The sequence below is a fragment of the Hyaena hyaena genome, unplaced genomic scaffold (genome assembly GCF_003009895.1).
Source record: "Hyaena hyaena isolate Hyena2069 unplaced genomic scaffold, ASM300989v1 scaffold_67, whole genome shotgun sequence".
In the NCBI taxonomy this organism is placed as follows: domain Eukaryota; kingdom Metazoa; phylum Chordata; class Mammalia; order Carnivora; family Hyaenidae; genus Hyaena; species Hyaena hyaena.
Window position 1 is genome coordinate 3,978,167 of NW_024080699.1, and position 25,604 is coordinate 4,003,770.

A 25,604-nucleotide genomic window follows, 5' to 3' on the forward strand; every position below is an offset into this window, starting at 1 on the left:
GAAACAGGCTCCAGGCTCTGAGCTGGCAGTCAGCACAGAGCCCGATGCGGGGCTCGAACCCACGAACCGCGAGATCATGACCTAAGCGAAAGTTGGACACTTAACCGACTAAGCCACCCAGGCGCCCCCCCCACTTCCTGTTTTTATAAATAAAGTTTTATTGGAACTCAGCCATACCTACACCATGTACTCTTCTATAGTTGCGGAGTCATTGCGCTGGATGGAGACCATGTGACCTTTCAGGACTACAATATTTGCTGACTGTTTAAGAAGAACTTTGCCGACCCTTCTTTAGTGCAAGGAAAGGCTCAAGGTTTGGAGCCGGCTTTTGTCTGCAGCACTGGGAAGCTTCTCAGAATTTCCTGGCCTGAGCAGTGTGGTGCTGTCTTGGCCTCCTTTTCTCTTGAGTATTTGTGAGGGAATGAAGAGAGCTAGGGTCCCGCAGATCACCCTTTGCCTGGGAGATGATGTTGGAGAGAATTTATAGGGGTGGGGGGGTGAATTCCAGTCCATATCTGGAGATTGTTGCAGCAGCGTCTCTCTCCTTTACCCATACCCCTCGTATTTGTTTCTTTTTGCATCCCACCCTCCGAAAGATAATTAGTTCCAGGGGCGGCCATGCCTGGCCTCCAGGAGACGCCCATCTAGGAGGCCTGGGCCACAGCCGATCCACCTTCCAGCTTATTTAATTGCCATTAGCCAGTATGCTACTTCAGCACCTTCACAGTTGTTTTTGCTGAAGGAGCCCAGCCTTTCCCATTTCTGTGAATAGAACATCCACATCACTTTGTCTTTGAAGAAAGAAATCCTTCCCTCAGCATTTAGTATAAAGTCCCATCTGTCTGTAGACCCTGGTCCTTGCCTTCCTCCAACCTCACATCCTCTGTTTTCTATCTCCGTCTCACTCTGTTCTACCTGCATCAGCGACCTTGCTGGTCTTCATGTGCATCAAGCATAATCCTGCCTCAGGACCTTTGCACTTGCCTTTCCCCAACAGTTATACTCTGTCTATGTGTCCCCCACCAAGGTAAGTTACAGGAGGCGGAAGCATTCCCTGACAATGTACCCATGTATCCCTGATGCCTGGAATCGTGCCTGGCCCATAGGAGAAGCTCAGGGAAACCATGTGGGATGGACAGGGCAGGGAAGGGTTCAGTATATAAAAGCATTTGGAAACCATCGATCTGTTCTCACTCTGCCATTAAACACATGAAGAAACGGAGACCTGGAGGTGTGACTTATCCAAAGTCACGTGGCAACTGAGTCCCAGAATCAGCATTGGAATCTGGACTCTTTGTTCCCTGAACCTCCCAGTGTGAACAGCTTGTGTATTTTAACCTCTGCCAACATTAGGTAGCATCCCAGGTACCGCCGGCTCTCAAATTGCCATTTGTTTCAGCAGGGGGTGGCCAGCTGGTAAGAAGAAAATGGTGCCTTCACTAAAACTGAATGGGCAAATTGGGATAATTATTATCTTAATCTCTTAAAATGGTGATTCTAAATGCTCTCCTTGGCCCTAAGGGTGAGATCTTGACTTCGAGAGTGTGCTCTGGTGCAAGGGAGAGAGCTGGTGCTTCGGGAGCAGAGGAAGGAGCCCACGACCATGTGGCCTGAGCTTTCCTCCCCTTTTCTGCCCAGCGTATTGTATCCCTTCCCCAGGCTCAGTTTCCCCACCTGCTTGTGAGCGGATTGAGGGAGTCACCCTCTGTGGTGCTAGAGTTTTCCTCTGTGTGGGTCTCTGCCTTGGCAGGCTGGCTCTGGGCGTGACGGATGCCCGGCCGTGCCCCCTCGGCGGCCGGCACCTTCGCTGACCATCTCCCATTTCCTTCTCAGGCTCTGTACATGTTCTACGCGTTGGCCATAGTGTGTGAAGACTTCTTCGTTCCATCTCTAGAGAAGATCTGCGAGGTACGGAGGAGGGACTTGGGATGCCTCAGCATAGCTGGGGCAACAGAGGACATGGGACACGTCTGTGCCGGACTGAGTGGGGAGCACTCTGGTGGTGACGATTGTCAGCCCAAATGCTTAGTCCAGCCCCGGCAAAGCCTGGCCTCGCGACCCCGGAGTCCAGTCGGCAGGGGGTTTCTTCTCCCAGACTTGGCAGAAGAAGAGGTGTGCGGTCGTCACCCGGGATGCCTGGCTGTGCGACGAGCCCTTGGCGTGAAGCCACGTCTGACTGGTTAGGGGCATTTCCCACAACAAGCTGTGGTGGGGGCACCAGGTAGGGATCCGGGTCTTCGGAGAGGACGCAGAGGCTGAGCAAGGAATGCCCTTGGTTCCAAAGTTCGCAGGCCGACTTTTTTTTCCTTTTTTTTTTTTTTTAATGTTTTATTTATTTCTAGGAGAGAGAGAGAGAGACAGCGTGAGCAGGGGAGGGTCAGAGAGAGAGGGAGTCACAGACTCTGAAACAGGCTCCAGGCTCTGAGCTGGCAGTCAGCACAGAGCCCGACGCGGGGCTCGAACCCACGAACCGCGAGATCATGACCCAAGCGAAAGTCGGACGCTTAACCGACTAAGCCACCCAGGCGCCCCTATTTTTTCCTTTTAAGTAGTTTGATTTTCTTGTCTTTTCCCCCCACATTTAAGACTCGAGTCCTGGGGCACCTGGCTGGCTCAGTCGGGAGAGCATGTGACTCTTGATCTTGGGGTTGTGGGTTCTAGCCCCATGTTGGGCATGGTTATTAACTTAAAAATAAAATCTTAAAAAATTTTTTTAAGTCTCCAGTGTGCCTCCCTGCTCTGCCTCACTCTTGGCTTCTAGCCAGAGAAGGAAACTTACCTCTGTTCGCAGCACCTCCTATGTGCAGATAGCTCAGATTTGGCACACTTCATCCCTGTGAAATCTCCCTGCTCCGTGAGGCCACCTAGTTGTTGTGGCATCTGCAGCCAGGGACACAGCTCGCTTGGACAGGTGCTTCCCTGCTGCTGAGCACGGAACAGGGGCTTTTTGACCTGGGTCTCCTGAAGAGGGGATGACCTGGCAGAGGTGTGCAGAGGCCTTCCCCTCCCCGGGCCCCCCTCGCCCACCACTTTGCCTCTCACCCCGCTCAGACCAAGCCACGGGTCAGTGAGTGAATTGAGCCAGGGAAGGAGTGTGAGAAGAGAATCAGGAAATGGCTGCTGGGGGTGCTGCGGCAGGAGGTGCCACCTCTGGGCTCCCGAAGTGGTGTGCTGAGGGTAAGCAGCCTGTCGCTTCCTCGGAGGAGGAGACCCTCGGGAAAGCCACGGTCAGCCAGGCCTTATAGAGCACGCGCTCTGGGCACTCACTAGGGCAAGGGCTTGTGGGACCCCAGCTATAGGGTTGGGTCCCCTGCCCTTCTGGGGGTGACCGAAGCCTGTGGAAGATGGGTGACCAATGGCACAGGACCACATGCAGTGGAGGTGCCCCTCAAGTTTGCCTATCTCTGTAAGAACACAGAGGTGAAAGAGCGGGACAGTCCTGGCCCTAAAGGCAAAACCAATGAAAGGGGCTCATAAGAGTCATCAACTGACTGAAGAGCCAAAAGGAGGGAGGGAATGTCTCTTTTGGGGAGAAGCCTAGGAGGGCTTCATGGAGGAAGTGGTATTTGGTCCAGACTTCTGAAAGGGAAGGATTTCTCCAAGCAGAGAGGGCAGAGAAGGGCGTTCCAGGAGGAAGGAAGAGCCCAGGCAAAGGCAGGCAGTTTGTATTCTGCTAGAAGATACTGGAGAAGCTTGGATAGCGAACATCTTCTGTGAAACTTTCCTGTCTGATAGGGTTAGGGGGGCCGGCTCTCCACCCTGGCACTTCCGTGCTGTGTCACACCCCAGGTTCCATCAAGCCCAGAGCTCTGACCCCTCTGAGGGACCCCTTCCATAGCAAGGTCAGCAGGGAGGGTGTGCTGGCCTCTGTGGTTCTCAGCGGCTCCGGAGTGCCAGGCTGCCCAGGGTCCTTTGGACGGTGGATGCCAGAGGAGACCAAGCCCTGGCCAGCGGCCCTCTGAGTACCACAGGGTGGGCGCCTTCAAGGTGTGTTCAGGCAGGGGGGCACCTGCGTGACTCAGCTGGTTATGCGTCCGGCTCTTGATTTCGGCTCAGGCCGTGATCACATGGTTTGTGAATTCGAGCCCAGCATCAGGCTCCGTGCTGATAGTTTGAGCCTGCTTGGGGTTCTCTCTCTCCCTCGTTGCCCCTCCCCTGCTTGCTCTCTCTCACTCAAATAAACAAAAGTAAACTTAAAAAAAAAAAAAACAAAAAAAAAAACAGTGCTGTTCAGGGAGACCGGGCATCTTGGTGGTTTCTCCCTGCGTCTGAAGTCCCCGGCACCGCATTCCCGATCAGAGGAGGGGCTTCTGGGGACGGGGCGCGGCCTTGCCAACCAAAGTGTCTCAACAGAGCTCCAGCCCTGCCTTGTGCTGCCTTCTCCCTGGGGGCATGGGGCACCTGGGTCTTTGTATCTGAGCAGCCAGGCACCGGGCCTGCCGTGGAGAAGGCCTTCTGGAATGTAAGAGCCAGGCTGCGTGTCTGGCTGTGTGTGTAGCCCTGGTGTGTAGAAGTCTGCGTGGTACCCAAGGTCTGTGTGGGCATTGGCGGTGGCTAAGCAGTGAGCACCACTGTGTACCAGGCTCTCTCTCGGGCACCGACAGTCCGTGGGTGAGAAGGACCTACGGCGCCGGCCAGTGGGGAAGGCAGGCTCACAGACCCGAGACCCTCACCATGGGTTCTGTGAGTCAGACTCTCCCACCCGCCCTGGGCGTACACCTGGCAAGGCGTCATCAAGCAGACCTCATTTAGGGGCTTCGGGGAATGAGCAGGAACCGACAGAGGAAGGGGACAAGGGACTGTGGGTTGAGTGGCCAACAGAGTAGCAGGAGGAGACACCCGCCAGCCCAGGCACCTCACTGCCTCCCGCGCTTTCTGTGGCTGCCAGAGCATCCGGGACCCTGTCCACTGTCGCCACGTCACGGCCTGAGTGTCTGCGGTCACTTCTGTTTCAGAAACTCCACCTGAGTGAAGATGTGGCCGGAGCCACCTTCATGGCTGCGGGGAGCTCGACACCTGAGCTGTTTGCCTCTGTTATTGGTAAGAGATGCCACTGGCCGGGGACCCCGGCTCTGGAGGGAGCCCAGGTTTGGTGCCCTGCCCAGCGAGGGTGTTCGTTGGCTCTGAGCCTCTGTTTTCTCCTCTGTAAAATGGGACAGCAAGGGAGACGGAAAGCACACTCGTGGTTCCTGGGGGCGTGTGGTGGAGCGAAGGGCTGGTGGGTACAAGGTTTCTCGTGGGGGGTGACGAAGATGTTCTAAAATGGGATGGTGTGCTCGTTGCGCCACTCTGGGGCTCCCGTGACCCGGGGTGTCCACTTTGCAGGGGTGGGTTTAATAGCATGTGAATTCTATCTCAGTAAAGCTGGTAAAAAGGAAAAGCACGGGGAGGAGGAGCGGAGCAGCTCGTCCTCCGGGGCACTTCCTCCTCTCTGGTTTTGCCGTTCTCAGCATCACGGGCATTCTAGAACAGTCCCTCGGTCCCCGGGTTGGGACACAGTCCTCACAGCCGCCGGGGTCTGAGGAAGGGCAGCCCCGAGAGCATGTCTGCCTCCCCTCCAGGCGTGTTCATCACCCATGGCGATGTCGGCGTTGGGACCATCGTGGGCTCCGCAGTGTTCAACATCCTGTGTATAATCGGAGTCTGTGGATTATTTGCAGGGCAGGTCAGTGCTTTTCTCCCTTGATAGAGTGACCTAAGGGACAGCCCCAGGGGGACCCGAGGCCTTGCCTTATTGTGCCCCTGACGGCCCCAGGCTGTGAGCGAGTCGGCCTCCCCCGACGAGCCCAGGTCCTCGCGTTTACAAGTGGTGGCTGACGTTCCTGCATCAGGGACCCGAGAGCAGGCACGGCGTCTGCTCCCCTGGCCAGCCCGAGGGCGAGCATCCATTTGACAGCAGTACGTATTTGAGAGGCGCCTCCTGGAACCCTGACCCCGAGCTAGACTCTGGAAATACCTGAGGCCCCCTCCTTGGCAAGGAGCATGGCGCTGGCCCGTGGCGGGTACCCCATCTGCATCTCCCTGGTCCTCAGGGCCGTGGGGGCATTAGACTCGCCCCCAGAGAGTCAGGCTCATGATTAGGCCCTATCTGGCCAACGGAAGTAGAGATGGGCAGCTAGTCACGACGAGAAGGTTCCACAATCACAGGGGAAGCAAGTGCCTCTGGCCTATGCCTTGACACCGGGCTTCCGCTGTGAAACGTGAGCTGTCTGCTACCTTGGAGGAGCAGAAAGTGGCTTTGCAGTCACCTGCAAACGGTCCACGCTTTCTCTTCTGTTCCCCATGTATATAGCAAAGAGCACGGGGTGGCCCTGCGCAGCCAGGAAAGCTTGGTTTCCGGTGGCACAGTTAGGAGTTGCTCCCTGGGCACATCCCTGCACCTGTGGGGGTCTGGGGGAGGTGGGAAAGCCGCCCCCCACACCACCGCCCCCGTCTCCCCAGACAGTAGCCACTGACGGCCCTTTGCTTGGCAGGTGGTGCGCCTGACGTGGTGGGCCGTGTGCCGAGACTCTGTGTACTACACCCTCTCTGTCATCGTGCTCATTGCTGTGAGTTCCTTCCCGCCCCTGCCCATCTCCGTCCCTGGCGCTACCACCAGAGGACCCACGGCACCCCGACCGCGGGCTGTGCTGACCACTCAAAGTGACCAGTCCCTCCCCGCTGTTCCTCCCTTGCCTGAAAGCCTCCTACCTGACACCCTGGTTATGGAGCGCACCCCGGGCCCGCCTTGGATTCAAAAAGGCCTTGAAAAAGTCAGGGACTGTGTCACACGGTCCGTGCAGTTACGTTCAAGCTCATCAGGGGCCCTCGATCCTCACGCGGCGCCCGTTCCCTGAGGGTCAGAGTTTCTGGGCTCACAGCTCCTCGCTGCAGAGCAGGAGGGAGAGAAGCAGGCCGGGGGCAGGCAGAGGGGACAGCCAGGGCAACGGGGACGAAAGGCAGAAGAGCTGCAACAGTGATTTCTAGAGTTCATTAGTGTGGAGAGCGAGGGGGATATCGCTGCGGTCCCCCGAGGACTAAGGTGACATCATGGCGCAGGATGCCAGCTACTGCTGAAGAGAGAGCACCATCCAACAAGGGAGCCGTGTTTCAATCCAAGTGGCGGCGTGAGGACAGGTGCATGTGGAATGTGACCCCCCACAGACACCTTACACAGTCGAGAGCCAGCTGGATAGGACAGTCACCCCTTGCATTCTCTGTCGCTGGGAACCAAATCTCCCCCCAGTTCAGTAGCTTAAAATAGCAAGTATTGATCGCTCTTGTCTGTGGATCAGAATCTGGGAGCGGCTTGCCTGCATCCGCTGGTTCAGGGTTTCTCACAGACGTTGGCCCTGGTACAAGCCTCCCCTGGGCGGGGATCTGCTTTTGGGGTCACTTGTGGGGCTACAGAATGCCGTCCGATCCCGCTTGGCTGGCTGGTCCGCAGCACAGCTCACAACACGGCAACTGGCTTCCCTCAGAGGAAGGGTGAGAAGGAACCAGGGCGAAGCCACGTTCTCTCCGTAACCTCATCTCGGGGGTGATAACGCCTCACTTTTGCCCTGTTCTCTTCATAAGGAGCCAATCCCCAGGTCCAGGTCACATACCCAGGGGTGGCATGAGTGTCATGCAGGGGATTACTTGGACCCCTGCCTCCCACACCTCCAAAAATGAAAGTTACAGATAAAATCATTGACCCGTACACAGGTGCGGAAAAGAATCCACATGAAGCTCAAAGTCTAAAAGACAAAAACATTCTTCAGTGTGTAAATGTTGTAAATGTCAACACTGAATGGTGACCTCCGCTGGCCTGTAAGGAAAATCTCTGAGCCCAGAAACTACCGGCACCGACTGAGCTTGGGTGCCAGGCTGGTGCCTTAGACCCCACGAGTGGTCCTGACAGTGATGACGTGACTTTTCAAAATTATGAATGACTTCTGATGAAATCGTGGACAGAGCCCAAGTACAACTGTCCCTCCATTTACATGATAGCAACCTCCCTAGAAAATTAAACATTTATTAAATATGTAATTTTAAAAAAGCATAAGTACTTGGGTTTGTAAAATAGAGTTAAGTTCTGAGGCTCGGGTTTGGTTTTGTTTTGTTTTCCCCGTTTGCCTGAATATTTAGCAAGACCTTTAAATAGGACGTATGCCAAGTGTGGAAAACCCCTTCTGATAGAAATATCTTACAAGTTCTAGACTGGTCAGTACCCTGGACCTTCATTGCTTCTAAATACCAGTAACCTTTCATAGGGTTGTAAAAAACCTAAAAATATCCCCCACAGGGATTCTCATGTTCAGGGCAGGGCATGGGGGCACTGGGCACCCCGCTGTTGAGTGCCTCTGCCTTGTACCCTGGGGTTCAGAGAGCCTCCCAGTGATGCTTGGCCAGGAATGACCCTCTTGGAAGTGGCGCTCACTGCGGCTCCTATGTGTGACACCTGCTATGACAGCCGGGAGAGCACAATGGGCCCAGGTCCAGACAGCAACCCCCTGGCTTCTTCTGACATCCTGTGTGGGGGACTCTATGTCCCCAAGATCAGTTGGTGGGCACAGCCCCTCCACCTCCCTGTCCACGCTGGGCCCAGCCGGGGTGGTCACAGGACCCCTCCGGGGACCACAGAGGCGCCATCCATCTCGCTCTGGGCCAGAGATGCTGGGTGGGGTTGCTGGGCAATGTCACTGGCCTCTTCAGAAATCGTGATGTTCCCACCCTCACCTGTGGCCTCCCTTCGTATAGCACCAGTGAGTCCTTTGCCCTCAGATTTTCCATTTTCTATTCTAAGAAAATGATAACCCTTCCCTTCCTCACACACAGGTGCCCTGGATAGGTAGGTGCGTAAGTTTGTAGGCAGACCCGCAGGTGCCTTTTTTGTTTTTAAGAGTGTTGATTTCAGCAAGGCTGTGCCCTTGGTGATGGCAGTTTGCCATCAGGCCGCCGTGAAGCACAGGCCATTTCTCCTGGGAGGCTGAGCCGAGCTACACAGTCCAGCATCTTCTGATCCAGGTTTCAACGAAGGTCTAAGCTCACCTCCTCCAGTTAAGAAAACCAGGAATGGAGAGAGGAGCCCAGCTTTGTGTAAAAATAACAGGGCAATAATATGTGAGCTTAGACCATTTAGGGGCCTGTGTATTGTCTTCTGGAATAAATATGTTCCTCTCTCTTGTTTCTTTTGCCTTCCAGTTCATATATGATGAAGAAATTGTGTGGTAAGTTTTTAGTTTGTTTCTTGTTCCTGTTTTTGCTAGTATTCTTCCTCATTGGGTTCATTGAATCTTTTTTTGAAATTGTCTTTAGAAACCTGAACTTTTGAACTCGTAAAAAGGGCACGCCTTTGTTCTTTCAAAGTGACAAGCTTGTTTCCCTTGGTGTTTAAAGCTAAAGAAACGAAAACAGTATGGTATTTTCACCGGGACAAGCATAGGCCGCTATGAAATGCAGAACCAGGGACCCAGTAGTGGGCCTGTTTCTTGGCTGGGGATATGACAGTTGTCAGATAGGCAGTGAAGTAGGGAGAGGGTCTCAGATACTTCTGGTAAAACTAGGAATCCTGTGTGGAACAGAATCACATCAGATCCCTTCCTCACACCTTATACAGGAATAGATCCCAGAAGAATTAAGGATCTCAAGTAAAAAGCAAGATTAAACAAAATAGAATAAAATATAGGGACTGACCTTTATGACCTCGAGATAGGAAATGATTCCTTGATTAAGATACATAAAGCAGAAGCTGTACAGAAAAGATGGGTGTATTCGCCCTACAGGGCATGAATGTATCATACATTCGTAAACCCTAGAAATGTTCTCTTTGTGACTGTGATTCAGAGTCCACACTTGTGTTTATTTGTGGGAATGGACTCAGAGGGACTGGCTAAGGACACTCCCCCGGCTGACATGAGCAGCCATGTGCTCTGGGCACAGAGAAACCTGCTTTTGGCCCTAAGCCAGCCCCTAGCCCACCATGTGAGCTGGGAAGCCACTCCTCGATGGAGTTGAGGGTGGTGGCCGTGGGGTCATCCACAAGTCTCTTTGTGGCTCTGCTGGTCTGCGGCCTCTGTTAGTAGAGGAAGAGTTCCCAAAACAATTACACCTTATACCCAGCACGTAGTAGGCCTTCAGCATGTATCTGTAGGATGAGCAAACAAATTAGGGTGTGTGGCTCCTCAGAGGCCTGTGGTCTGAGCTCCAGATCCCCCCACCGCATGTGGGGTTGAGTGCTGCCTCTGCTAGACGGCAGTGATGTGACTCCCAGGAAGACCCCGGCCCCGCCCCGCCCCACCCCACCCCAGTGTGTTCGACCCAGGAGGCTCCTGTGCCCGCCCCTCTCTTCAGGCAGTTCTTAGGGCCCCTTCTGTACCCGCAGACTTTCTGGTCCTTGGTCGGAATCTCTGGTGAGCATAGGGTGTCACGTCTGCATGACTCAGGCCACTCTCCCAGTCTCTCCTCCTCCTCCTCCGTAGCTGGAGGAGCTGTCTGAGTCCTGCAGGCCCCCTGTAGTGGAGAAGAACCCATCCCCAGCCTTCTCTGTCCCCAAGAGGGCTTCAGGCTATAGGACAGGCTGGGGGGACTCCCCTGGATGCCAGAGTCCTGGGCTGGGCTACTTCCTGCCCCGCTCCACCCCCCCACCCCCCACCCGTGCCTCGGTGCTTTGGGCCTCCCCAGCCCTAACGTGTCTCCTTTCTCTCTTTGAGGTGGGAAGGCCTGGTGCTCATCATCTTGTACGTGTTTTACATTCTGATCATGAAGTAAGTATCTTCTCTCTCCTCCTGCTGGGCGGTCTGACGCCTTCTTCCGCTTCCCGCTCTGGCCTTCTGTTAGAGCCCAGGCAAAACTAATGATAGACCTTCCGGTGACTTCCAGCCAGCCCCAGTTCTCTGGAGGATGCCCCACTGGGATGACGGGTTCAGATACTGTTTTGGGGTGCTGTCCAAACCCGGGCCAGGGGAGTCGCGGCTGGTGGATGGAAGATGAGGTTGTTCACCCTCTCTCCTTCCCTGCTCCGTGCTAATTTCCCCTTGCCCGAGTGGCCACTCCTTTCCACTGTCGCTGTAAATCTCCTGATGACTTAATACAGTGCTTTGTCAAAGAGCCGGGTGGCCTCACTTCTGTTACAGGCTTTATCCAGTGCCACCTGTCAGGGCCACTGCCTTGCACAACTCCAGAGGGTGCCACTCATAGTAATGGAAATGCAGACACTGGGTCCGGGTTGTGCCTGCTTGCAACCCTTTGGAAGCTGCCTGGGTCAGAGTGCTCTCAAAACCTCCCATGAGAAATACTGTTCAGCCATAAAAAAGGGAGGAAATTGTATCACATGGGACAACATGGATGAGCCTTGAAAACATGCTAAATTAGAGAAGCCAGTCACAGAAGGACACATATCGGGTAATTCCGCTTAGGCGAGGTCCCCTAGGAGAGTCCCATTCATTTTAGTAAAAGAGTAAATTCAAGATTACCAGAGGTGTCGGGGGGAGGGGGAGGGGGGGGGGGGAGGGAGGTGATCACTGATTAATTGATCAACGGACACAGAATTGCTTGAGATGCTGAAACCGTTTGGGGAGTAAATAATGGTGATATGATGGTTACCCAACTTTGCGAATGTACTGAATGCCAGAGAATTGTACGCTTAACAACGAAAAATAGTTAAAAAAGCAAATTTGATATTGCCTACATTTTTCCACATTAAAAAAAAAAAAAGGAAAAACTACCCATGAGCTGAATCATCACCTTCGGGTTTTATCTTCCTGTTCACACCTCCAGAAATAATTAAAACAACACTGAGCTTTACGACACTACGGATCCCCACATTTATATCAAGCGTTTCTAATGTGTTGCGAAAATGGGTGATAAAGTGTCAAGTGCAGGAGGCTTGTGCTCACCTGAGCCCCTCGGCGACTCGGCGAGCGCCTTTCAGTGCAGCAGGGAAGCCTGGGGTCTGAGATGGGGCCGGTGTCTTCTCTGGGCCTGGTGTCTTCTCTGGGTCCAGCTGTGGCTGATTCAGGGACAGCCCTCCGGGCAGCCCACAGGAGCGGGACCCAAGGCTTTGGGAGGGAGGACAGGTCTGGTGACACCTCCTTGGAGCCTGTCCTTGAGGCTGATCTGAACTTCATTTACTAGGACAGGCTTCAGACATGTGTAAGGGGGCATCAGTCATGTTCTTGGGACTCCAGGTTCCTTATGCCCCCACAAGGCCACTAACAGCTCCGTGGAGCAAGCCCTCCGACCACACGTTGTTCTAGGGGTCCTGTTGGGACCATCAGCTCAGATGATAGCCCTCGGCTCCTCCCTGGGACACTCCCAGGGCCAGCCAACGTGCAGGGGGGCGGCGGGAGCCCCGCTGAGCCTGCCAGGTGTCTCCCATGGCTCTGACCTCCTGCCTTAACTTACAGGTACAACGTGAAGATGCAGGCCTTTTTCACCATCAAACAAAAGACCATTGCAAATGGCAACACGGTCAACAGTGAGCTGGGGGATGGTAATGATTACTGTGATAGTAGCTCTGATGACCCCTCCATGCCGTTGCTGGGGCAAGGTAAGGCTGAGCAGACAGGAGTGGCCGAAAGGTGTCACCAAAACCCCTCGTCCATGCTCCTTCCTGCACACACACGCACGCGCGCACACACACACACACACACATACATGCACAGCCTCCCTCTAAATTGTCAATCTCTTACTTTGGATCCCAGGGCCCTCAATGAGGTGTGGCTCAGATTGGTATTTGCACAGAAGGGAGAAGGATGGACAAAGTCAACTGTCACACCCTGGGGGCGTTCCGAGCCTCTGGAGGGAGTCTCCAGGCCTGCGGGGCTTTTGTGAAATGCAGCCAATTTCGTTGTCACTGACTCCTGAGAAAGGCCTGGCAGGAGACTGATGACTTGGGGGTGACAGCAGGCTCAGGCCTCCCTGTGATTGCAGGGGGAGGACTCTGCTCTGGGGGGTCCTCTGGCTCGTCGCCCAGAGGACCAGCGAGGCCGCGGAGGGCGGCCACGGAGGGCAGCCACGGAGCAGAGCCGGGATGCCCTGTCCGGGAGCCCCGCCCCAGGGGCGCTGCTGCCTGGCCTCCTGGGCTTCTCCTGGGCCCTGTCGTCTGGGGTTCCAGGCCTCGGGAGCCAGCCCCTGCTGTCCCTGCTGAGCTCCCCCCATCCTCTAGGCCCAGCCGGCTCCTGCTTTGGAAACCGCATCTTCATCCCACCCAGTACTAAGTGAGTCCCTCTGTGGGGCCGGCTCAGCAGGACCAGAGCACCTCCATTCTCAACGCCCAAGCGAGCAAGTGCGAGGGTCCGAAGGGGTCTCCTGACGAGGAGCTGGGAAAGCAGAGGAGGCTGGCGTAGCGAGTTCCTTGTTAACCAGAGTGACAGGGGGACTGGCCGCCTGAGGGTCTTTCTCCTGTGCCCCTGGGCAAGGTCGCATCCTCTTTCAGGTGACTTTAACTCCTCCTTGGAATCTGGGACATATGGGGGCTGAAATCTGTACTCCTCGGCCCCTTGCTCGTCTTCATTCCTGGGTGGATCAGGGCAGGGCTCCTTGCCCTCTCTCTAAAGTAACCCCCTGGGGAGAAGGTACCAGTGTACCCCCTGCCCCCACCCCCACAGTCAGAGAAAGGAGTCCCATGGAGCCGGGGGCTGTGCCTGGGTGTCCTGTTGCATAAGTGCCCAGCAGCCTACCAAGGGCTGAGCCCATTTCCAGGACAGCCTTCTCAGGGCGGAGGGACCGATGTGGCGCCGGCTTGCGTTTCGGCTCCGCAGATCCAGTGGCTCTGAGGTCCCTGTTACAGATCCACCACCACCACCCACAGTGTCTCAGGTCAGAGGCTGATTTCTGCCCGGTCCTGTGTGCAGGGATTAGTGCCCTGGGGCCCTCTGCACCTTCGTGGCAAAGAAGAGATTCCAGGTGGTGGAAGCAGCCCAGTCCTTCAGGTGCCGGCCCGAAAGCTACCTACCAGCCGTGTGGGGGGTGGAGGGCGCCCCTCCCCAGTGTCCTGTGGGGAACAGTCCTCACAGGCAGGATAGGTGGTGCCTTAGCCACTTCCCGCTGCCCTCCTGGGGCCTTTCCTGGAGATCTTTCCTAGCTCTGTCTCCATTCCTTTTGTACCCAGGCCAGTAGGACCTCTCCTATTTCCCCCCAAATATCTAAGTCCAGGATAATTTCTAGAAACCTGGAAGATTAGACCCAGGAAAGCCCTCCCCACCCCCAACACAGGGAAAGGATGCAGATAGGCCTCCCTCCAACTCTGATCAGGGAGTAGGCGTTTAGATAAAGGCCCAGGAGAAAAAGGTCCAGGTGCGGGCCTGGAATTGGAGAGAGGGGATCCCAGAGATGTGGCTGCTGGAGGACCCTGTGTGCCAGTCGCCGCAGGGCACCGCCCCCTCAAATAGACTGAGGCAGGTGGAAGAAGCCCCCAGGACCCTGCAGGGGCTGAGAAAGGGGCTTCGGGACTCAGCCTTTTCTCGGGGGGCTGCTGTGAATCTTCCCGATGCGATGCAGAGAGCGCCCCCCTCCCTGGTCCTCAGCCTGCAGGCAGGTCCCCCGTACCCACCCATCCAAGGAAGTCCAAGATTGCTGGCCGGTGGTTTGTCCAGAACCCAGGCGCGTGCGCACAGCTCTGGCTTTCCTGTTACCGGTTTCAGCGCTTCCCGTATCAAATCAACATTTTTAGCGCAACCTCTTTGACACGTTTCTGACCTTGCTACTACCGTTCTTGCAAAATGCCTTTGTATGCTTAAATGTTCTTAAAGGTCATATGGTTCAGTTCACCAGATCGTCTCAGACCAGCTCTCTCTTTTTTGCAGGGGGCGGGGGGAGGATAACATTTTCCAGCTTCATTGTTCAGATGTTTGGGTTTCTTTTTTTTTTCTTTAATATTTTTATTTATTTCTGAGAGACAGCACAAGCAGGGGAGAGGCAGAGAGAGAGGGAGACACAGAATCCGAAACAGGCTCCAGGCTCTGAGCTGTCAGCACAGAGCCCCACACGGGGCTCAAACCCACGAACCATGAGATCATGACCTGAACCCAAGTCAGATGCTTAACCGACTGAGCCACCCAGGCGCCCCCAGATGTTTGGGTTGTTCTAAAACTCCTTAGGCTCCCCCCTTCTGAACCCAGTGTCTGCCCCCCGCCCCCAAGGGATGCGTGTGTCAGCGCTGGTCCTAGACTGGACCTGGATGGAGCCTGGAGCCTGCAGTCTCCCCAAGAGGGAGGGATTCCAGCTTTCCTGCAGCAGTGAGGGGTGGTGGGCCGGAGGCTCCCGCACCTCAGAGTTGCACAGAGCCAGGGAAATCGGCTGGGAGAGGGGCCATCCTCAAAGCCGGGGGTCCTGAGCATTGAAATCCCTGTAGCAGCAACTCCTCTACTAACTCGTCCTTCAAATAACCCCTGGCCACCATCAAGAATGCTGCCCCAGGCTCTCGGCATCCACCGCACGCTAATCCCTTCTGGCAATCTCTGTTGGCCTTTGTCTCCTTAACTCTCCTCTTCTAAATTGTAAGTAATCTGCTTTCATCCAAACGATAACACGTGCATTACAAAAACCAACCAGCCAACCTTGACTTCAGCGCACGCCTCACTGGAGGTTAGTGTCTGTCTCCAGCAAACGCATGGTCCTCCCTGGCTCTGTTTCTAACCCACACGCCCCCTGTCTGCTGAGCCTTGCTGCCTGTTTGGTGAGAGTGTGTGTGTCTGGTGTGCATTTGTGCACGTCTGTGCCATTAACTCTCGCAGGGGTTTGCGCTTGCCTCCCCTACCCTCACGGGGAGCTGGTGACCAGTGCATAGGGGAAAACTCCACCTGCTTCTGTGTGCTGTGCTCCGGAGTAGTCCCATTCCTGGCCCCTCCAGGGCTCAGGAGTTAGATGTCAGATCCCCCTAGACCCCAACCCTGAGCATGTATGTGAAGGTGGCGAGGAAGAGGCTGGAGGCCTGGAGAGATTTTATTCTTCAGCCTTATGAGGGGGAAGCGAAGGGTCAGAGCCACCTCCCTGCTAGACAGTGTCTGTTTATCGGAGACACTGGATGCGGCCAGCAGTTCACTGTGAGCCCTCAGCAAGTAGGCTCTCCTCTTGGGCCTCACTTGCCTCGTTCAGGGCCTGTGAGCCGTGTCTATGCCCTCATTACGGGCCTTGGGGAGAGCAGAGTTAGACGTAGCCTTCTCTGCCGGGTGGAGGTGGCTGTCTGAACAGCAGGTGGCCTTGTGGGAAGTTTGGAGCCAGTGCCGTGTGGTGCTTTCTAGCATTTTCATCCTAGAGGGCCCTTGTCAGTCTCTAAAGTTTCCTCTGAGCCTCTGTCAACAGAGGGTAAGAAAGATCCGCTCACAGGCTCAGGGTGGGAGGGGCCGTGTCTGAATTGTAGGTGGGCTTCCCAGGGAGGCTTCGATGCGAAACCAGAAAGACCTGCACTTGGCCAAGAGGGGCCCCAAAGAGAGGGGGCATCGCCTGGCAGAGGGGCTAGATGTGGAGGGTCTGCTCGCGAGTGGTCCTATAGCAAGGCACCACGGGGCCCCGGCTAATAGTCCAAGCTGGGAGGCGATCCACTGGGACTAAGTCAGGCTGCCGGCAGGTGCGGGGCTCATAGTCCAGTTCTGCAGCGTGAGGGGAAGTCGTGAGCTCAGTGCTGGGGTGTTGTCCTTAGGGAGATCTCGCACTGACTGTGGCGTTGTGCTCAATATAGTGAAGGAGGAGCCACAGTACAGCAAAAACCCGGTGGTGATGGTGGATGAGGTCATGAGCTCCAGCCCTCCCAAGTTCAGCTTCCCGGACGCAGGCTTACGCATAATGATCACCAATAAGTTTGGGCCCAGGACCCGACTACGGATGGCCAGTAGGATCATAATTAAAGAGGTAAGTTTGCATAAAGGGCATTGAGAGTGAGTGGCCTTGGATGACGTGTGGGGCTTTGAGGAGGCCCCGGCTTGTCAGGATGCTTCCTGACGTTAAGGCCACCATGATGTCCTTCGCCAGGCTGGCCTTTACTGCTGCACCTGTTTAAGGAAGGAGGCGCAGACATTACCTGCGGGCAGCAAACGATTGTTTTTAGAGGTGGGTTAAGACAGGCAGAAATCGAATGCCATTCCCAAGATGTCCACCGAGTATTTTGTCGAGCCCTAAATAAAGTACATTGTAAAAAGTAAAGTAAAAAAACTAAAGCTAATTGGAGGAAGGCCAGTCGGAAGTATGGGTTATTCCTTTAAAGTGTTACTTAGGGGGCACCTGGGTGGCTTAGTCGGTTAAGCGTCCGACTTTCGCTTAGGTCATGATCTCGCAGTTTGTGGGTTCGAGCCTCATGTCGGGCTCTGTGCTGACAGCCAGCTCAGAGCCTGGAGCCTGTTTCAGTCTGTGACTCCCTCTCTCTCTGACCCTCCCCTGCTCACGCTGTCTCTCTCTCTCTCCTAGAAATAAATAAGAAATATTTAAAAAAAAAAAGTGTTACTTAGAACAAAAAGAGATGAACAGGTACCTGTTCCCTACATACTGTACAACTCTAGAAGAGAACCAAGAACAAGGGTGGATGGCAGTTACCTCTGGAAACTTCCTTTTCACTCTGCACCCTATGTTCTGCTGAAATTTTGTGTCCTCTTTTTCATGGGGGTGGGGGGAAGTTGTAATGTTACATAATACACAAACAGTGTACCAAGATGCCGGGTTCTAATCCCTCACCAGCTTGTTCAGTCTTTGCCACATATGTGCACGTGGTATTAGAGTTGTGAGCCCTCACCCTCAGACCCAGGGGGTTATCAGAGAGCTTGAAACTTTGATAGCTAATAATCAGTTGTTATCACAGCAGACGTGTGCAGCGATGACATTGCACGGGGCTTAAAGGGTCTGTAACTTTGAGCGCTTTTGGGTTCATACGTTATATGCCCTCCATCTGGAAGGTGTTTTAAGAAAGAGAGGCACCGCAGGGGTGCCTGGGCGGCTCAGTCCGTTAAGCATCCGACTTTTCAACTCAGGTGATGATCTCCCAGTTTGTGAGTTCGAGCCCCGTGTCGGGCACTGCGCTGACAGTATGGAGCCTGCGTGGGATTCTCTCTCCCTCTCGCTATGCCCCTCCCCAGCTCGCGCTCTCTCTCTCAAACTAAATAAATAAACTTAAAAACGATAAAGAAACATTGCAAATGTTGGATCCTTCTGAATCCTTTTTGGATCCAAATCAGTAAAATACGAATCAATGAAATTGTACTGAATTCCGGTTATTTTTCATGAACATGATAATCGTACCCATTGAGTGGGGATTGGGACCACTCTGAAGGATTTGGGTATATAGTATCTTTTTCATGGGCTATGCACCAGGGAAATAAGGGGGGTTTTGGTGAGCTGGCAAAACCCTGCTTTCCCCCGGCTTGGGATTGACTGCCCTGGAAGGCAGTACTGGGGAGCCAGAGACGCCAGGCTGGCAGAGGAAATGGAGGAAATCATTTTGTTTTGTTTTTAATGTTTATTTTTGAGACAGTACAATTGGGGGAGGGGCAGGGAGAGGGCACAGCGGATCTGAAGCAGGCTCTGCACTGGCAGCAGTGAGTCTGACATGCGGCTTGAACTCACGAACCCCGAGATCAGGACCTGAGCTGAAGTTGGGCACTGAGCCAACTGAACCACCCAGGCGCCCCCGGCAATTGAGTTTTAATCTCACACTAGCCACTAACTCGCTTAATCTTCCCAGGCCTCAGTTTCTCGCTGAAGTTGTTTCTTCAGACCCTTGGTCTCATTCAAATGTTCAGATAGTTTAATTCCCAAATGTTAGCAATGTGCGCAAAGCTGAAATTAATCCGTGGTAGATTCTAGTACTTGTGGGATGGATGCCCTCATTTGTTCATCGGAGAGGGCAGACCAGTGGAGAGGGGTTTTGGGCAAGGGAGGGGGGCAGGAGGGTGCTTGGGGGAGGGGGGAGATGTGTGAGCAGTATGGTTTTTCTTTGCTCCAAGGCTACACCTGACTGTCCTCACCCACAGCCACTGCAGTGAATTGCTGAGGGACACAGAATTTCACCCAGCCTCAGTTTCCCCTGCCTCGTGAACCCTTCTCACACCTGGGTGGTGGTCTCTTTGAGCTGGGTACATCTAGCTGTAGTTCACTGAGCACCTGCTGAGTGCCAGGTAGGTGCAGGATATTTTACATGTGTTACAGCATTAAGCCTCTTCATGACCTTCCGAAGCAGATGTTATTTCCAATTTATCAGAGAGGCAGAGTAATTTGCCCGAAGCCACACAACTAATATGAGGGCAGAATGGGAATTCCCACCCAAATCTGAGTCTAGACTGTTTAAATGGGACTGCATAGACCATTAGGGATCAGTTAGTCCACCTCCTCTGCCCCTTCTTTCTGTATCTTTATTCCTTCTATAATACCTAGCGCCTGCTTGAGTTGCTTTCAATGGCTTCTTCCATGTGGCAGCCCCTTGAACATCAGGCAGTAGTTACAACCCCCTGATTTTCTCCTTGAATCTGAACATCCTTGGAACCTCCCTGGTGTAAAGGATTCCAGTCACCATCTTCCAGTTTGTTTCTCTCAGCATGTGGATCCATCACCTCCTTTGTGTTACAATCTATGCCTCTTTTAATACAACCTTAGGTAGCTTTAGATATTTCTCCAGGTACAATTCTCTGTTGGTTCCTCTTAAGCTAGAATCATGACCCCTTCGCATTGCTACCATTCATATTGCCATTAAGTCGTGCCTCCCTCCCTCTTTATAATTCTGTCTTTACATAGGAAGGTTTTTGCTTTTAGCTATAGGGATGACCGGTCTTTTAATGCTACTTGGGTTTGTTACTCAGGCAGCAAAACACTATTCTTGCACATGTGGCCTTGAGTCACAGGCGTAGATCTTTTTGCTCTTTTTAGTAGGCTGAGTATTGTGGATACACTTGTAAGAAAAGAATTTTAAAATCTTCACCCCCACCCTCGGCTTCATGATTTAGGAGTTCCTGCCTAAAACCAACGTGAAGGCAGATGAATGGTCACTTCCTCTTTTTTTAGAGAAATAACATACGTCTGTCTTAATGATGTTTTTACTTCCGGTAACCATGAGGATAGGCATTGGACACACAGAGGATAGCGCCTTGGGGACACATTTACTGACCCTTCGTTTCTGGTGAAGAATTGGGAGAGGTATATATTTGTCCATTGTGTGACAGTCTGTACCTCCAAGGCCTCACACAGACTGATCCACTGGTGTTTGTAGTCAGAACGGAACGAAGGGGAAGTGTGCAAAGGTGAACAGATTCTTTGGAAAGTAGAAAGCTATTGATTTCTTGAAACGTGACTTCTGCCTTTCCCTGGCTTATAGAAGCCCACAGATTTGGTGAGGAAGCCAGGCCTCTGCTTGGGTAGAAAGGGGGCCGACCTTGCCATTCACTATGAGATGGGACAGGGAAGGGGCTGAGTGGGTTCAGGGCACACTCAGTAGTCATGGCAAAAGATTGGGACAGCAGAGGCCATCCCACTGGTCGTGCCATCCTGTAATGACTCAACATCGTTAGTCAGCAGGGAAATGCAAACAGAGCCATGATTAGACACCACCACTCACCCACTAGAATGGTTCAAATTAAAAGGACTGAAGGGGTGCCTGGGTGGCTCAGTCGATTAAGTGTCCGACTCCAGCTCCAGTCACAACCTCACAGTTCGTGAGTTCGAGCCTCCCATCGGGCTCTGTGCTGGCAGTGCAGAGCCTGCTTGGGATTCTCTTTTCTCTTCCTCTCTCTCCCCTCCCCAACTTGTGCACACACGCTTTCTCAAAATAATAAACTTAAATAAATAAAAAGGCTGCCAGTGTCAAGTGTTAACAAGGATGGATGGGAAGCAATGGAGATTCCAATCCATTGCTGATTCGAGTGAGAAATGATTCACCATGCATCTATATGACCTAGAAATTCCACTCCTAAATACATAAGGGAGATGAGTGTGTATGTCCAAAAAGTATACCAGTGGTCATGGTAGCATTCTTCCTAATATCCACAGAAGGGAAGCAGCCCAATGCCCTTCACTCGGTGAAGGATGCGTTCGTTGTGGGTTATCCGTGCTATGGTTTACTCTACAGCCATGAAAAATCTCAAACTGCTGAGTCGTGCAGCACCACGGGTGAATTTCACAGATGTTGCATGAAAGACGCCAGGCATAGTGTAATACACGTTACTCAGATCCATTTATATGAAGTTCAAGTTCAAGAATAGCTAACTGATGTTTGTAAAAGAAGAGTGGTTACCTTGGTTACCAAAGGGCGTATAAACTAGGGAGTGCCTGAGGGCGTCTTCTGAGGGTCAGGAAATGTTCTACATCTTGATGTAGGACACCATTGAGCTATATGCTTCCTATAAGTGTGCTTTTTGCACAATATACTTTTTTTTTTTTTGAAATTTGAGAACCACTGTTTTATTTTATTTTTTTAATTTTTTTATTTTTTTTTACAAATAGTTTATTGTCAAATTAGTTTCTACATAACACTCAGTGCTCATCCCCAAAGTGCCCTCCTTCATGCCCATCCCCCCCTCCCCCCCACATCCATCAGTCCTCAGTTTTTGTCAGCATTCAAGAGTCTCTCATGGTTTGCCTCTCTCCCTTTCCCCCACCATTTCCGCCCTTCTTCTCCCCCTTGGTCCTCCGTCAAGTTCCTCCTAATCCTCCTATACGTGCAAACATATGGTATTTGTCCTTCTCTGCCTGACTTATTTCGCTCAGCATAACACCCTCAAGGTCCATCCATGTTGCTACACATGGCCAGATTTCATTGTTTCTCATTGCCATGTAGTATTCCATGGTATAGATAAACCACATCTTCTTGATCCATTCATCTGTTGATGGACACTTAGGCTCTTTCCATGTTTTAGCTATTGTGGAGAGTGCTGCTATGAACATTGGGGTACATGTGCTCCTATGCCTCAGCATTTCTGTATCCCTTGGTTAAATTCCTAGCATGCACAATATACTTTTGAAAAATTAAAAACAATGATGCAGGCTCTTCCTGGGACTTCTATCTTCAGGCAGCTTATAAATGCCCACTGGAGGAGCTGGAATGATCCCCGCAAATGGAAACGAGCAAACTTAGATGATCTCAAAGGTTCTTGGGCCATTTGTCAGGCAAACTGACCCCCAGGGGTGTGTTCCAGAAGCCGGTCAGGGCTGTGTGCTTGTAAGGAGCAAAGCCACAGTGTGCCACTTCGTAACATGTCTTGGCCTTTGACTTGCCTCCCGTCCACACAGCGGCAGAGACTGATCAACTCGGCAAATGGTGCGAGCAGCAAGCCACTTCAGAATGGGAGACATGAAAATATCGAGAACGGGAATGTTCCGGTGGAAAACCCCGAGGACCCTTCGCGGGAACAGGAACAGCAAGCCCCACCTCCGCCGCCACCCCCAGAGCCCGAGTCCGTCGAGGCTGCCTTCCTGTCCCCCTTCTCCATGCCTGGTGAGTCCTGGGGTGCAGGGCCCTCAGGCTAAGCTGAGGTCTTCAGGACGGAAGCTTGGACCCACGAGGAGCCGTGGGGGGGCTGTGTGAAGGGTCGACATTAGGTCCCCGGAACTCTTTGGAGGCACTTGATAAGTGTGTCCTAAGTATTGATGGGGTAGGGCTGCAATCGGGTGTGGGGGAGCCTGCATGCCACAGAGCAGGCCGGCTGGAGACATGGTGGGGAGGGGTACCAGTAACCCCCAGTGACTGCGCTTCAGTGCCGAGGGCGACTGGTCTCTCTTTTGCGGTAAGAAAAAGCAACCAACCCCGTTGTTTTTGTGGACCTGCTCACCTTAGAATATACTATGTATGCCCTACCTCAGGACCTTTGCACTTGCCCATCGCTGGAAAGCACTTTCCCTAGCGGTCCAGAGGGCTTGCTCCCTCACCTTCTTCGGGTCTCTGTTTAAATGTCCCCTCCAAAAAAGGCAGGGGTCTTTGTCTGTTTTGCTCATGCATGACACATGGTAGGTGATTAGCAGGTGTCTGTGCAGTGAGTTCACATACAAGAGGAACCTCAAACACACCCAGGGTACCTTCAACTTTAACCAACTTTCTTCAAGTGCTAAATAGGAGATAAAGACCCCCATCTTGGAGTTTTTATCTTGGCATCTGGCCATCCTGAAAGGCAACAGAATTCCTTTTTTTTTTTTTTTCTTGATCCAGAACTTGATGTTTGTCTGAAGAGAATTCTGGGGTTTTTTGTTTTATTTTTTTTTGAGAATTCTGCTTAACATCAGGCTCACAAAGCACGTAATCTGGGAGGTGGCTCTGGGGAGAGAGAGGCTACATAGTCCTTTATCCCCATTTTCCAGGAAGACTCCTGCCCCCCAGGTACTATCCATACAGTACTCTATCCATACAGTACTCTGCCACCATAGTTGTTGTTTTTTTTTTTTTTCTGAGAGAGAGAGAGAGAGACAGTGTGAACAGGGAGGAGGCAGAGAGAGAGAGAGAGACAGAATCTGAAGCAGGCTCCAGGCTCCGACCTGTCAGCACCGAGCCTGACGTGGGGCTCAAAGTCGCAAACCCTGAGGTCATGGCCTGAGCCGAAGTTGGACACTTAACCTACTGAACCAGCCAGGTGGCCCTCCATTTATCTTGGAAGTAGAGGCTCCATTTGGGGTCACAGGGCTGCCTCGGAGTTGTTAGATGAGGGCCCCAGGCTATGCTGATCACAGCTGCCCAGGGGCTCTTCCCAAAATTCAGAGTCTGGTTCTAAAACACGGACATTTCAAAGACTGAGACAGGACCTGGGACTCAGCATTTTCAACCCTTCTCTGGGGAATTCCTGGGACCTGGCCAGGCTAGAAATCGTGGCTCTCGGTCAGTACCTCCCAGCCTTCTTTCACATTAAGGGCAGACCAGGAAAGTGAGATTTCTTCCTGTCACTGAGGTCACAGAGGGGCCCATCCCAGGGTTCAGAGCTCCCCAGGTCCTTTTCTGTTGACCAGAAGGCTGAGGGGAGCGTGTCTTACACATCCCCGACACATCAGCGCACCTGCTGGATGCCATGGGGGAGCAAGGGCCGTGCTCAAGCAGCCTGTCTTGTGGCCTGAAAGTCACACTGTGCTTGGGTGGGAGCTTGGCCCCTGGGGCTGGGTGTGGGGGTGCTGAAAGAAGGGGTGGTCTTCTCAAGATCCTGGGAGGCTGTATCCAATTACCTGTTTGGACACACACTGGAGGAGAGACAGTCTTGTGGGGCAGGATCCCGGGAGGGCAGTGTGTCCCCCTGAGCAGAGCCCGCTCTGAGTCTAACGAAGCAGGACAGGGCTCTGCCCCACTTAGCGTTTTTCACTTCTGTGTTCATACGTGGTCCAGACATAGGCCTGGAGTCCGAAACCCCAGCTGCTCCCACCCAGCCCTGCACCGAAATGCTACCGGCCCACTTCCTCTCCCGCGTCCACACAGGGCAAGCTCAGGGCCTCGGGGCTGCAGGCACCCCGGGGTTTCAGTTCTTCAGGGGCTGGGGACCAGATGCAGTGGGGGCTGGGATGCGGTCACACGGAGGGAGGGGCAGCCGAGGTCCAGCCAGCCTCTCTGGGGAGGAGCTACCATTCCATGACTTGCCTTCTCCCGTCCCAGGAGGTGGGTGGCAGAGGCCCCGTTCTGCAGATGTGGGGCCTGATGGGGTCACAACCGCCACCTTTCATGGGCCACTTCATGGGACCCCCCCGCCCCGTCCAGGCCTCCGCAGGAAGCCAAAGAACGGACATGCCCTTCTTGACAGCTGCCGTTCGGGCAGCCACGTGTCAGGACCACTCATCTCCCCGTTTCCTCAAAACCTGGAGTTTGGCAGGATCGGGTGGGGTGGACCCCGAGGCCTGGCGTCCCTCCCTTGTTTTCGTACTGGCACCCGGCGCTTCTCAGAGACGTGGCTGTGGGAAATGGGGTCGAGCTCCTTCGCTGCAGGACTCTGGGCAAGTTACCCCCCTGGGCGAGGTGGGGCAGGGGGTCTCACATGCTGCTCTCTTGCAAGGGGCTGGGGACAGGGAGCTCCCGGGCTCTGTGCACCTGTGAGCCCTCCTGCGGGGAGCTCTGAGCTTCCTGGCGGCCCAGGGCTTCCTGTTGGCTGCTGTCCACCTTCCTCCTCAAGCCAGAGGCTCCGGGACATTCCTCAGGGCCCAGCTCAGAACAGAGCCAAGTGCAGGGAGCTTCCGGCCAGCGCTTGCCCATCCTTGCCCTCAGGAACAGGCCGGGCTTCCTGTGTCCCTGGAGAGAGCTCTCTCTCCCTTTGTTTCCCTACGGGTGTGTTTCAGGTGTTGCCTTGGAAACCACAAGGTACTTCCTACTCCTCCTCTTACCCTGGCCTCTGCCTCCTTTGAGGAGTGGGGGGTGGAAAGGGAGCTGTGTGGCTATTGTCCATTCAGGTGTGTACAGCGGCCAAGGAGAAGCGAGGCCCGTGCGGGGCAGAGGTTTATTGGGACTTGGGGAGGACCCAGCGCTTCTGAGAAAGGCCACACGTCTGGCCTCAGGCCCTTCGGCCACCCACTGTCCCTCACCTTGTTTTCAGTTCATCTCTGCTGGTGGCTTCGCAGTGATCTGGGGCTTGGGGGTGGCCCCGAGGGCACTGGAGGGGCAGAGGGAGCTAGCGGTCCCCTAAGCTGGGCCCAGAAAGGAGTCACGGGCCGGCAAGGGTAGCAGGGGTGTGGATGGGAGGAGGGGAGAAGCCTTCCTCCAATCACCTTGGAAG

The 25,604-nt window shown here is 53.7% G+C and overlaps 1 protein-coding gene across 1 annotated transcript in view; it reads left to right on the top strand.

Moving 5' to 3' along the window:
* Positions 1-25,604, top strand: part of SLC24A4 (solute carrier family 24 member 4) — a 174,966-nt gene that overhangs the window by 115,638 nt on the left and 33,724 nt on the right. The window contains exons 4-12 of the mRNA XM_039232512.1: positions 1,834-1,908; positions 4,956-5,040; positions 5,562-5,665; positions 6,474-6,548; positions 9,166-9,191; positions 10,674-10,727; positions 12,369-12,511; positions 16,643-16,812; positions 22,165-22,369. Coding sequence (XP_039088443.1) covers positions 1,834-1,908; positions 4,956-5,040; positions 5,562-5,665; positions 6,474-6,548; positions 9,166-9,191; positions 10,674-10,727; positions 12,369-12,511; positions 16,643-16,812; positions 22,165-22,369 — 937 coding nt within the window. The remainder of the gene's footprint in view (positions 1-1,833; positions 1,909-4,955; positions 5,041-5,561; positions 5,666-6,473; positions 6,549-9,165; positions 9,192-10,673; positions 10,728-12,368; positions 12,512-16,642; positions 16,813-22,164; positions 22,370-25,604) is intronic.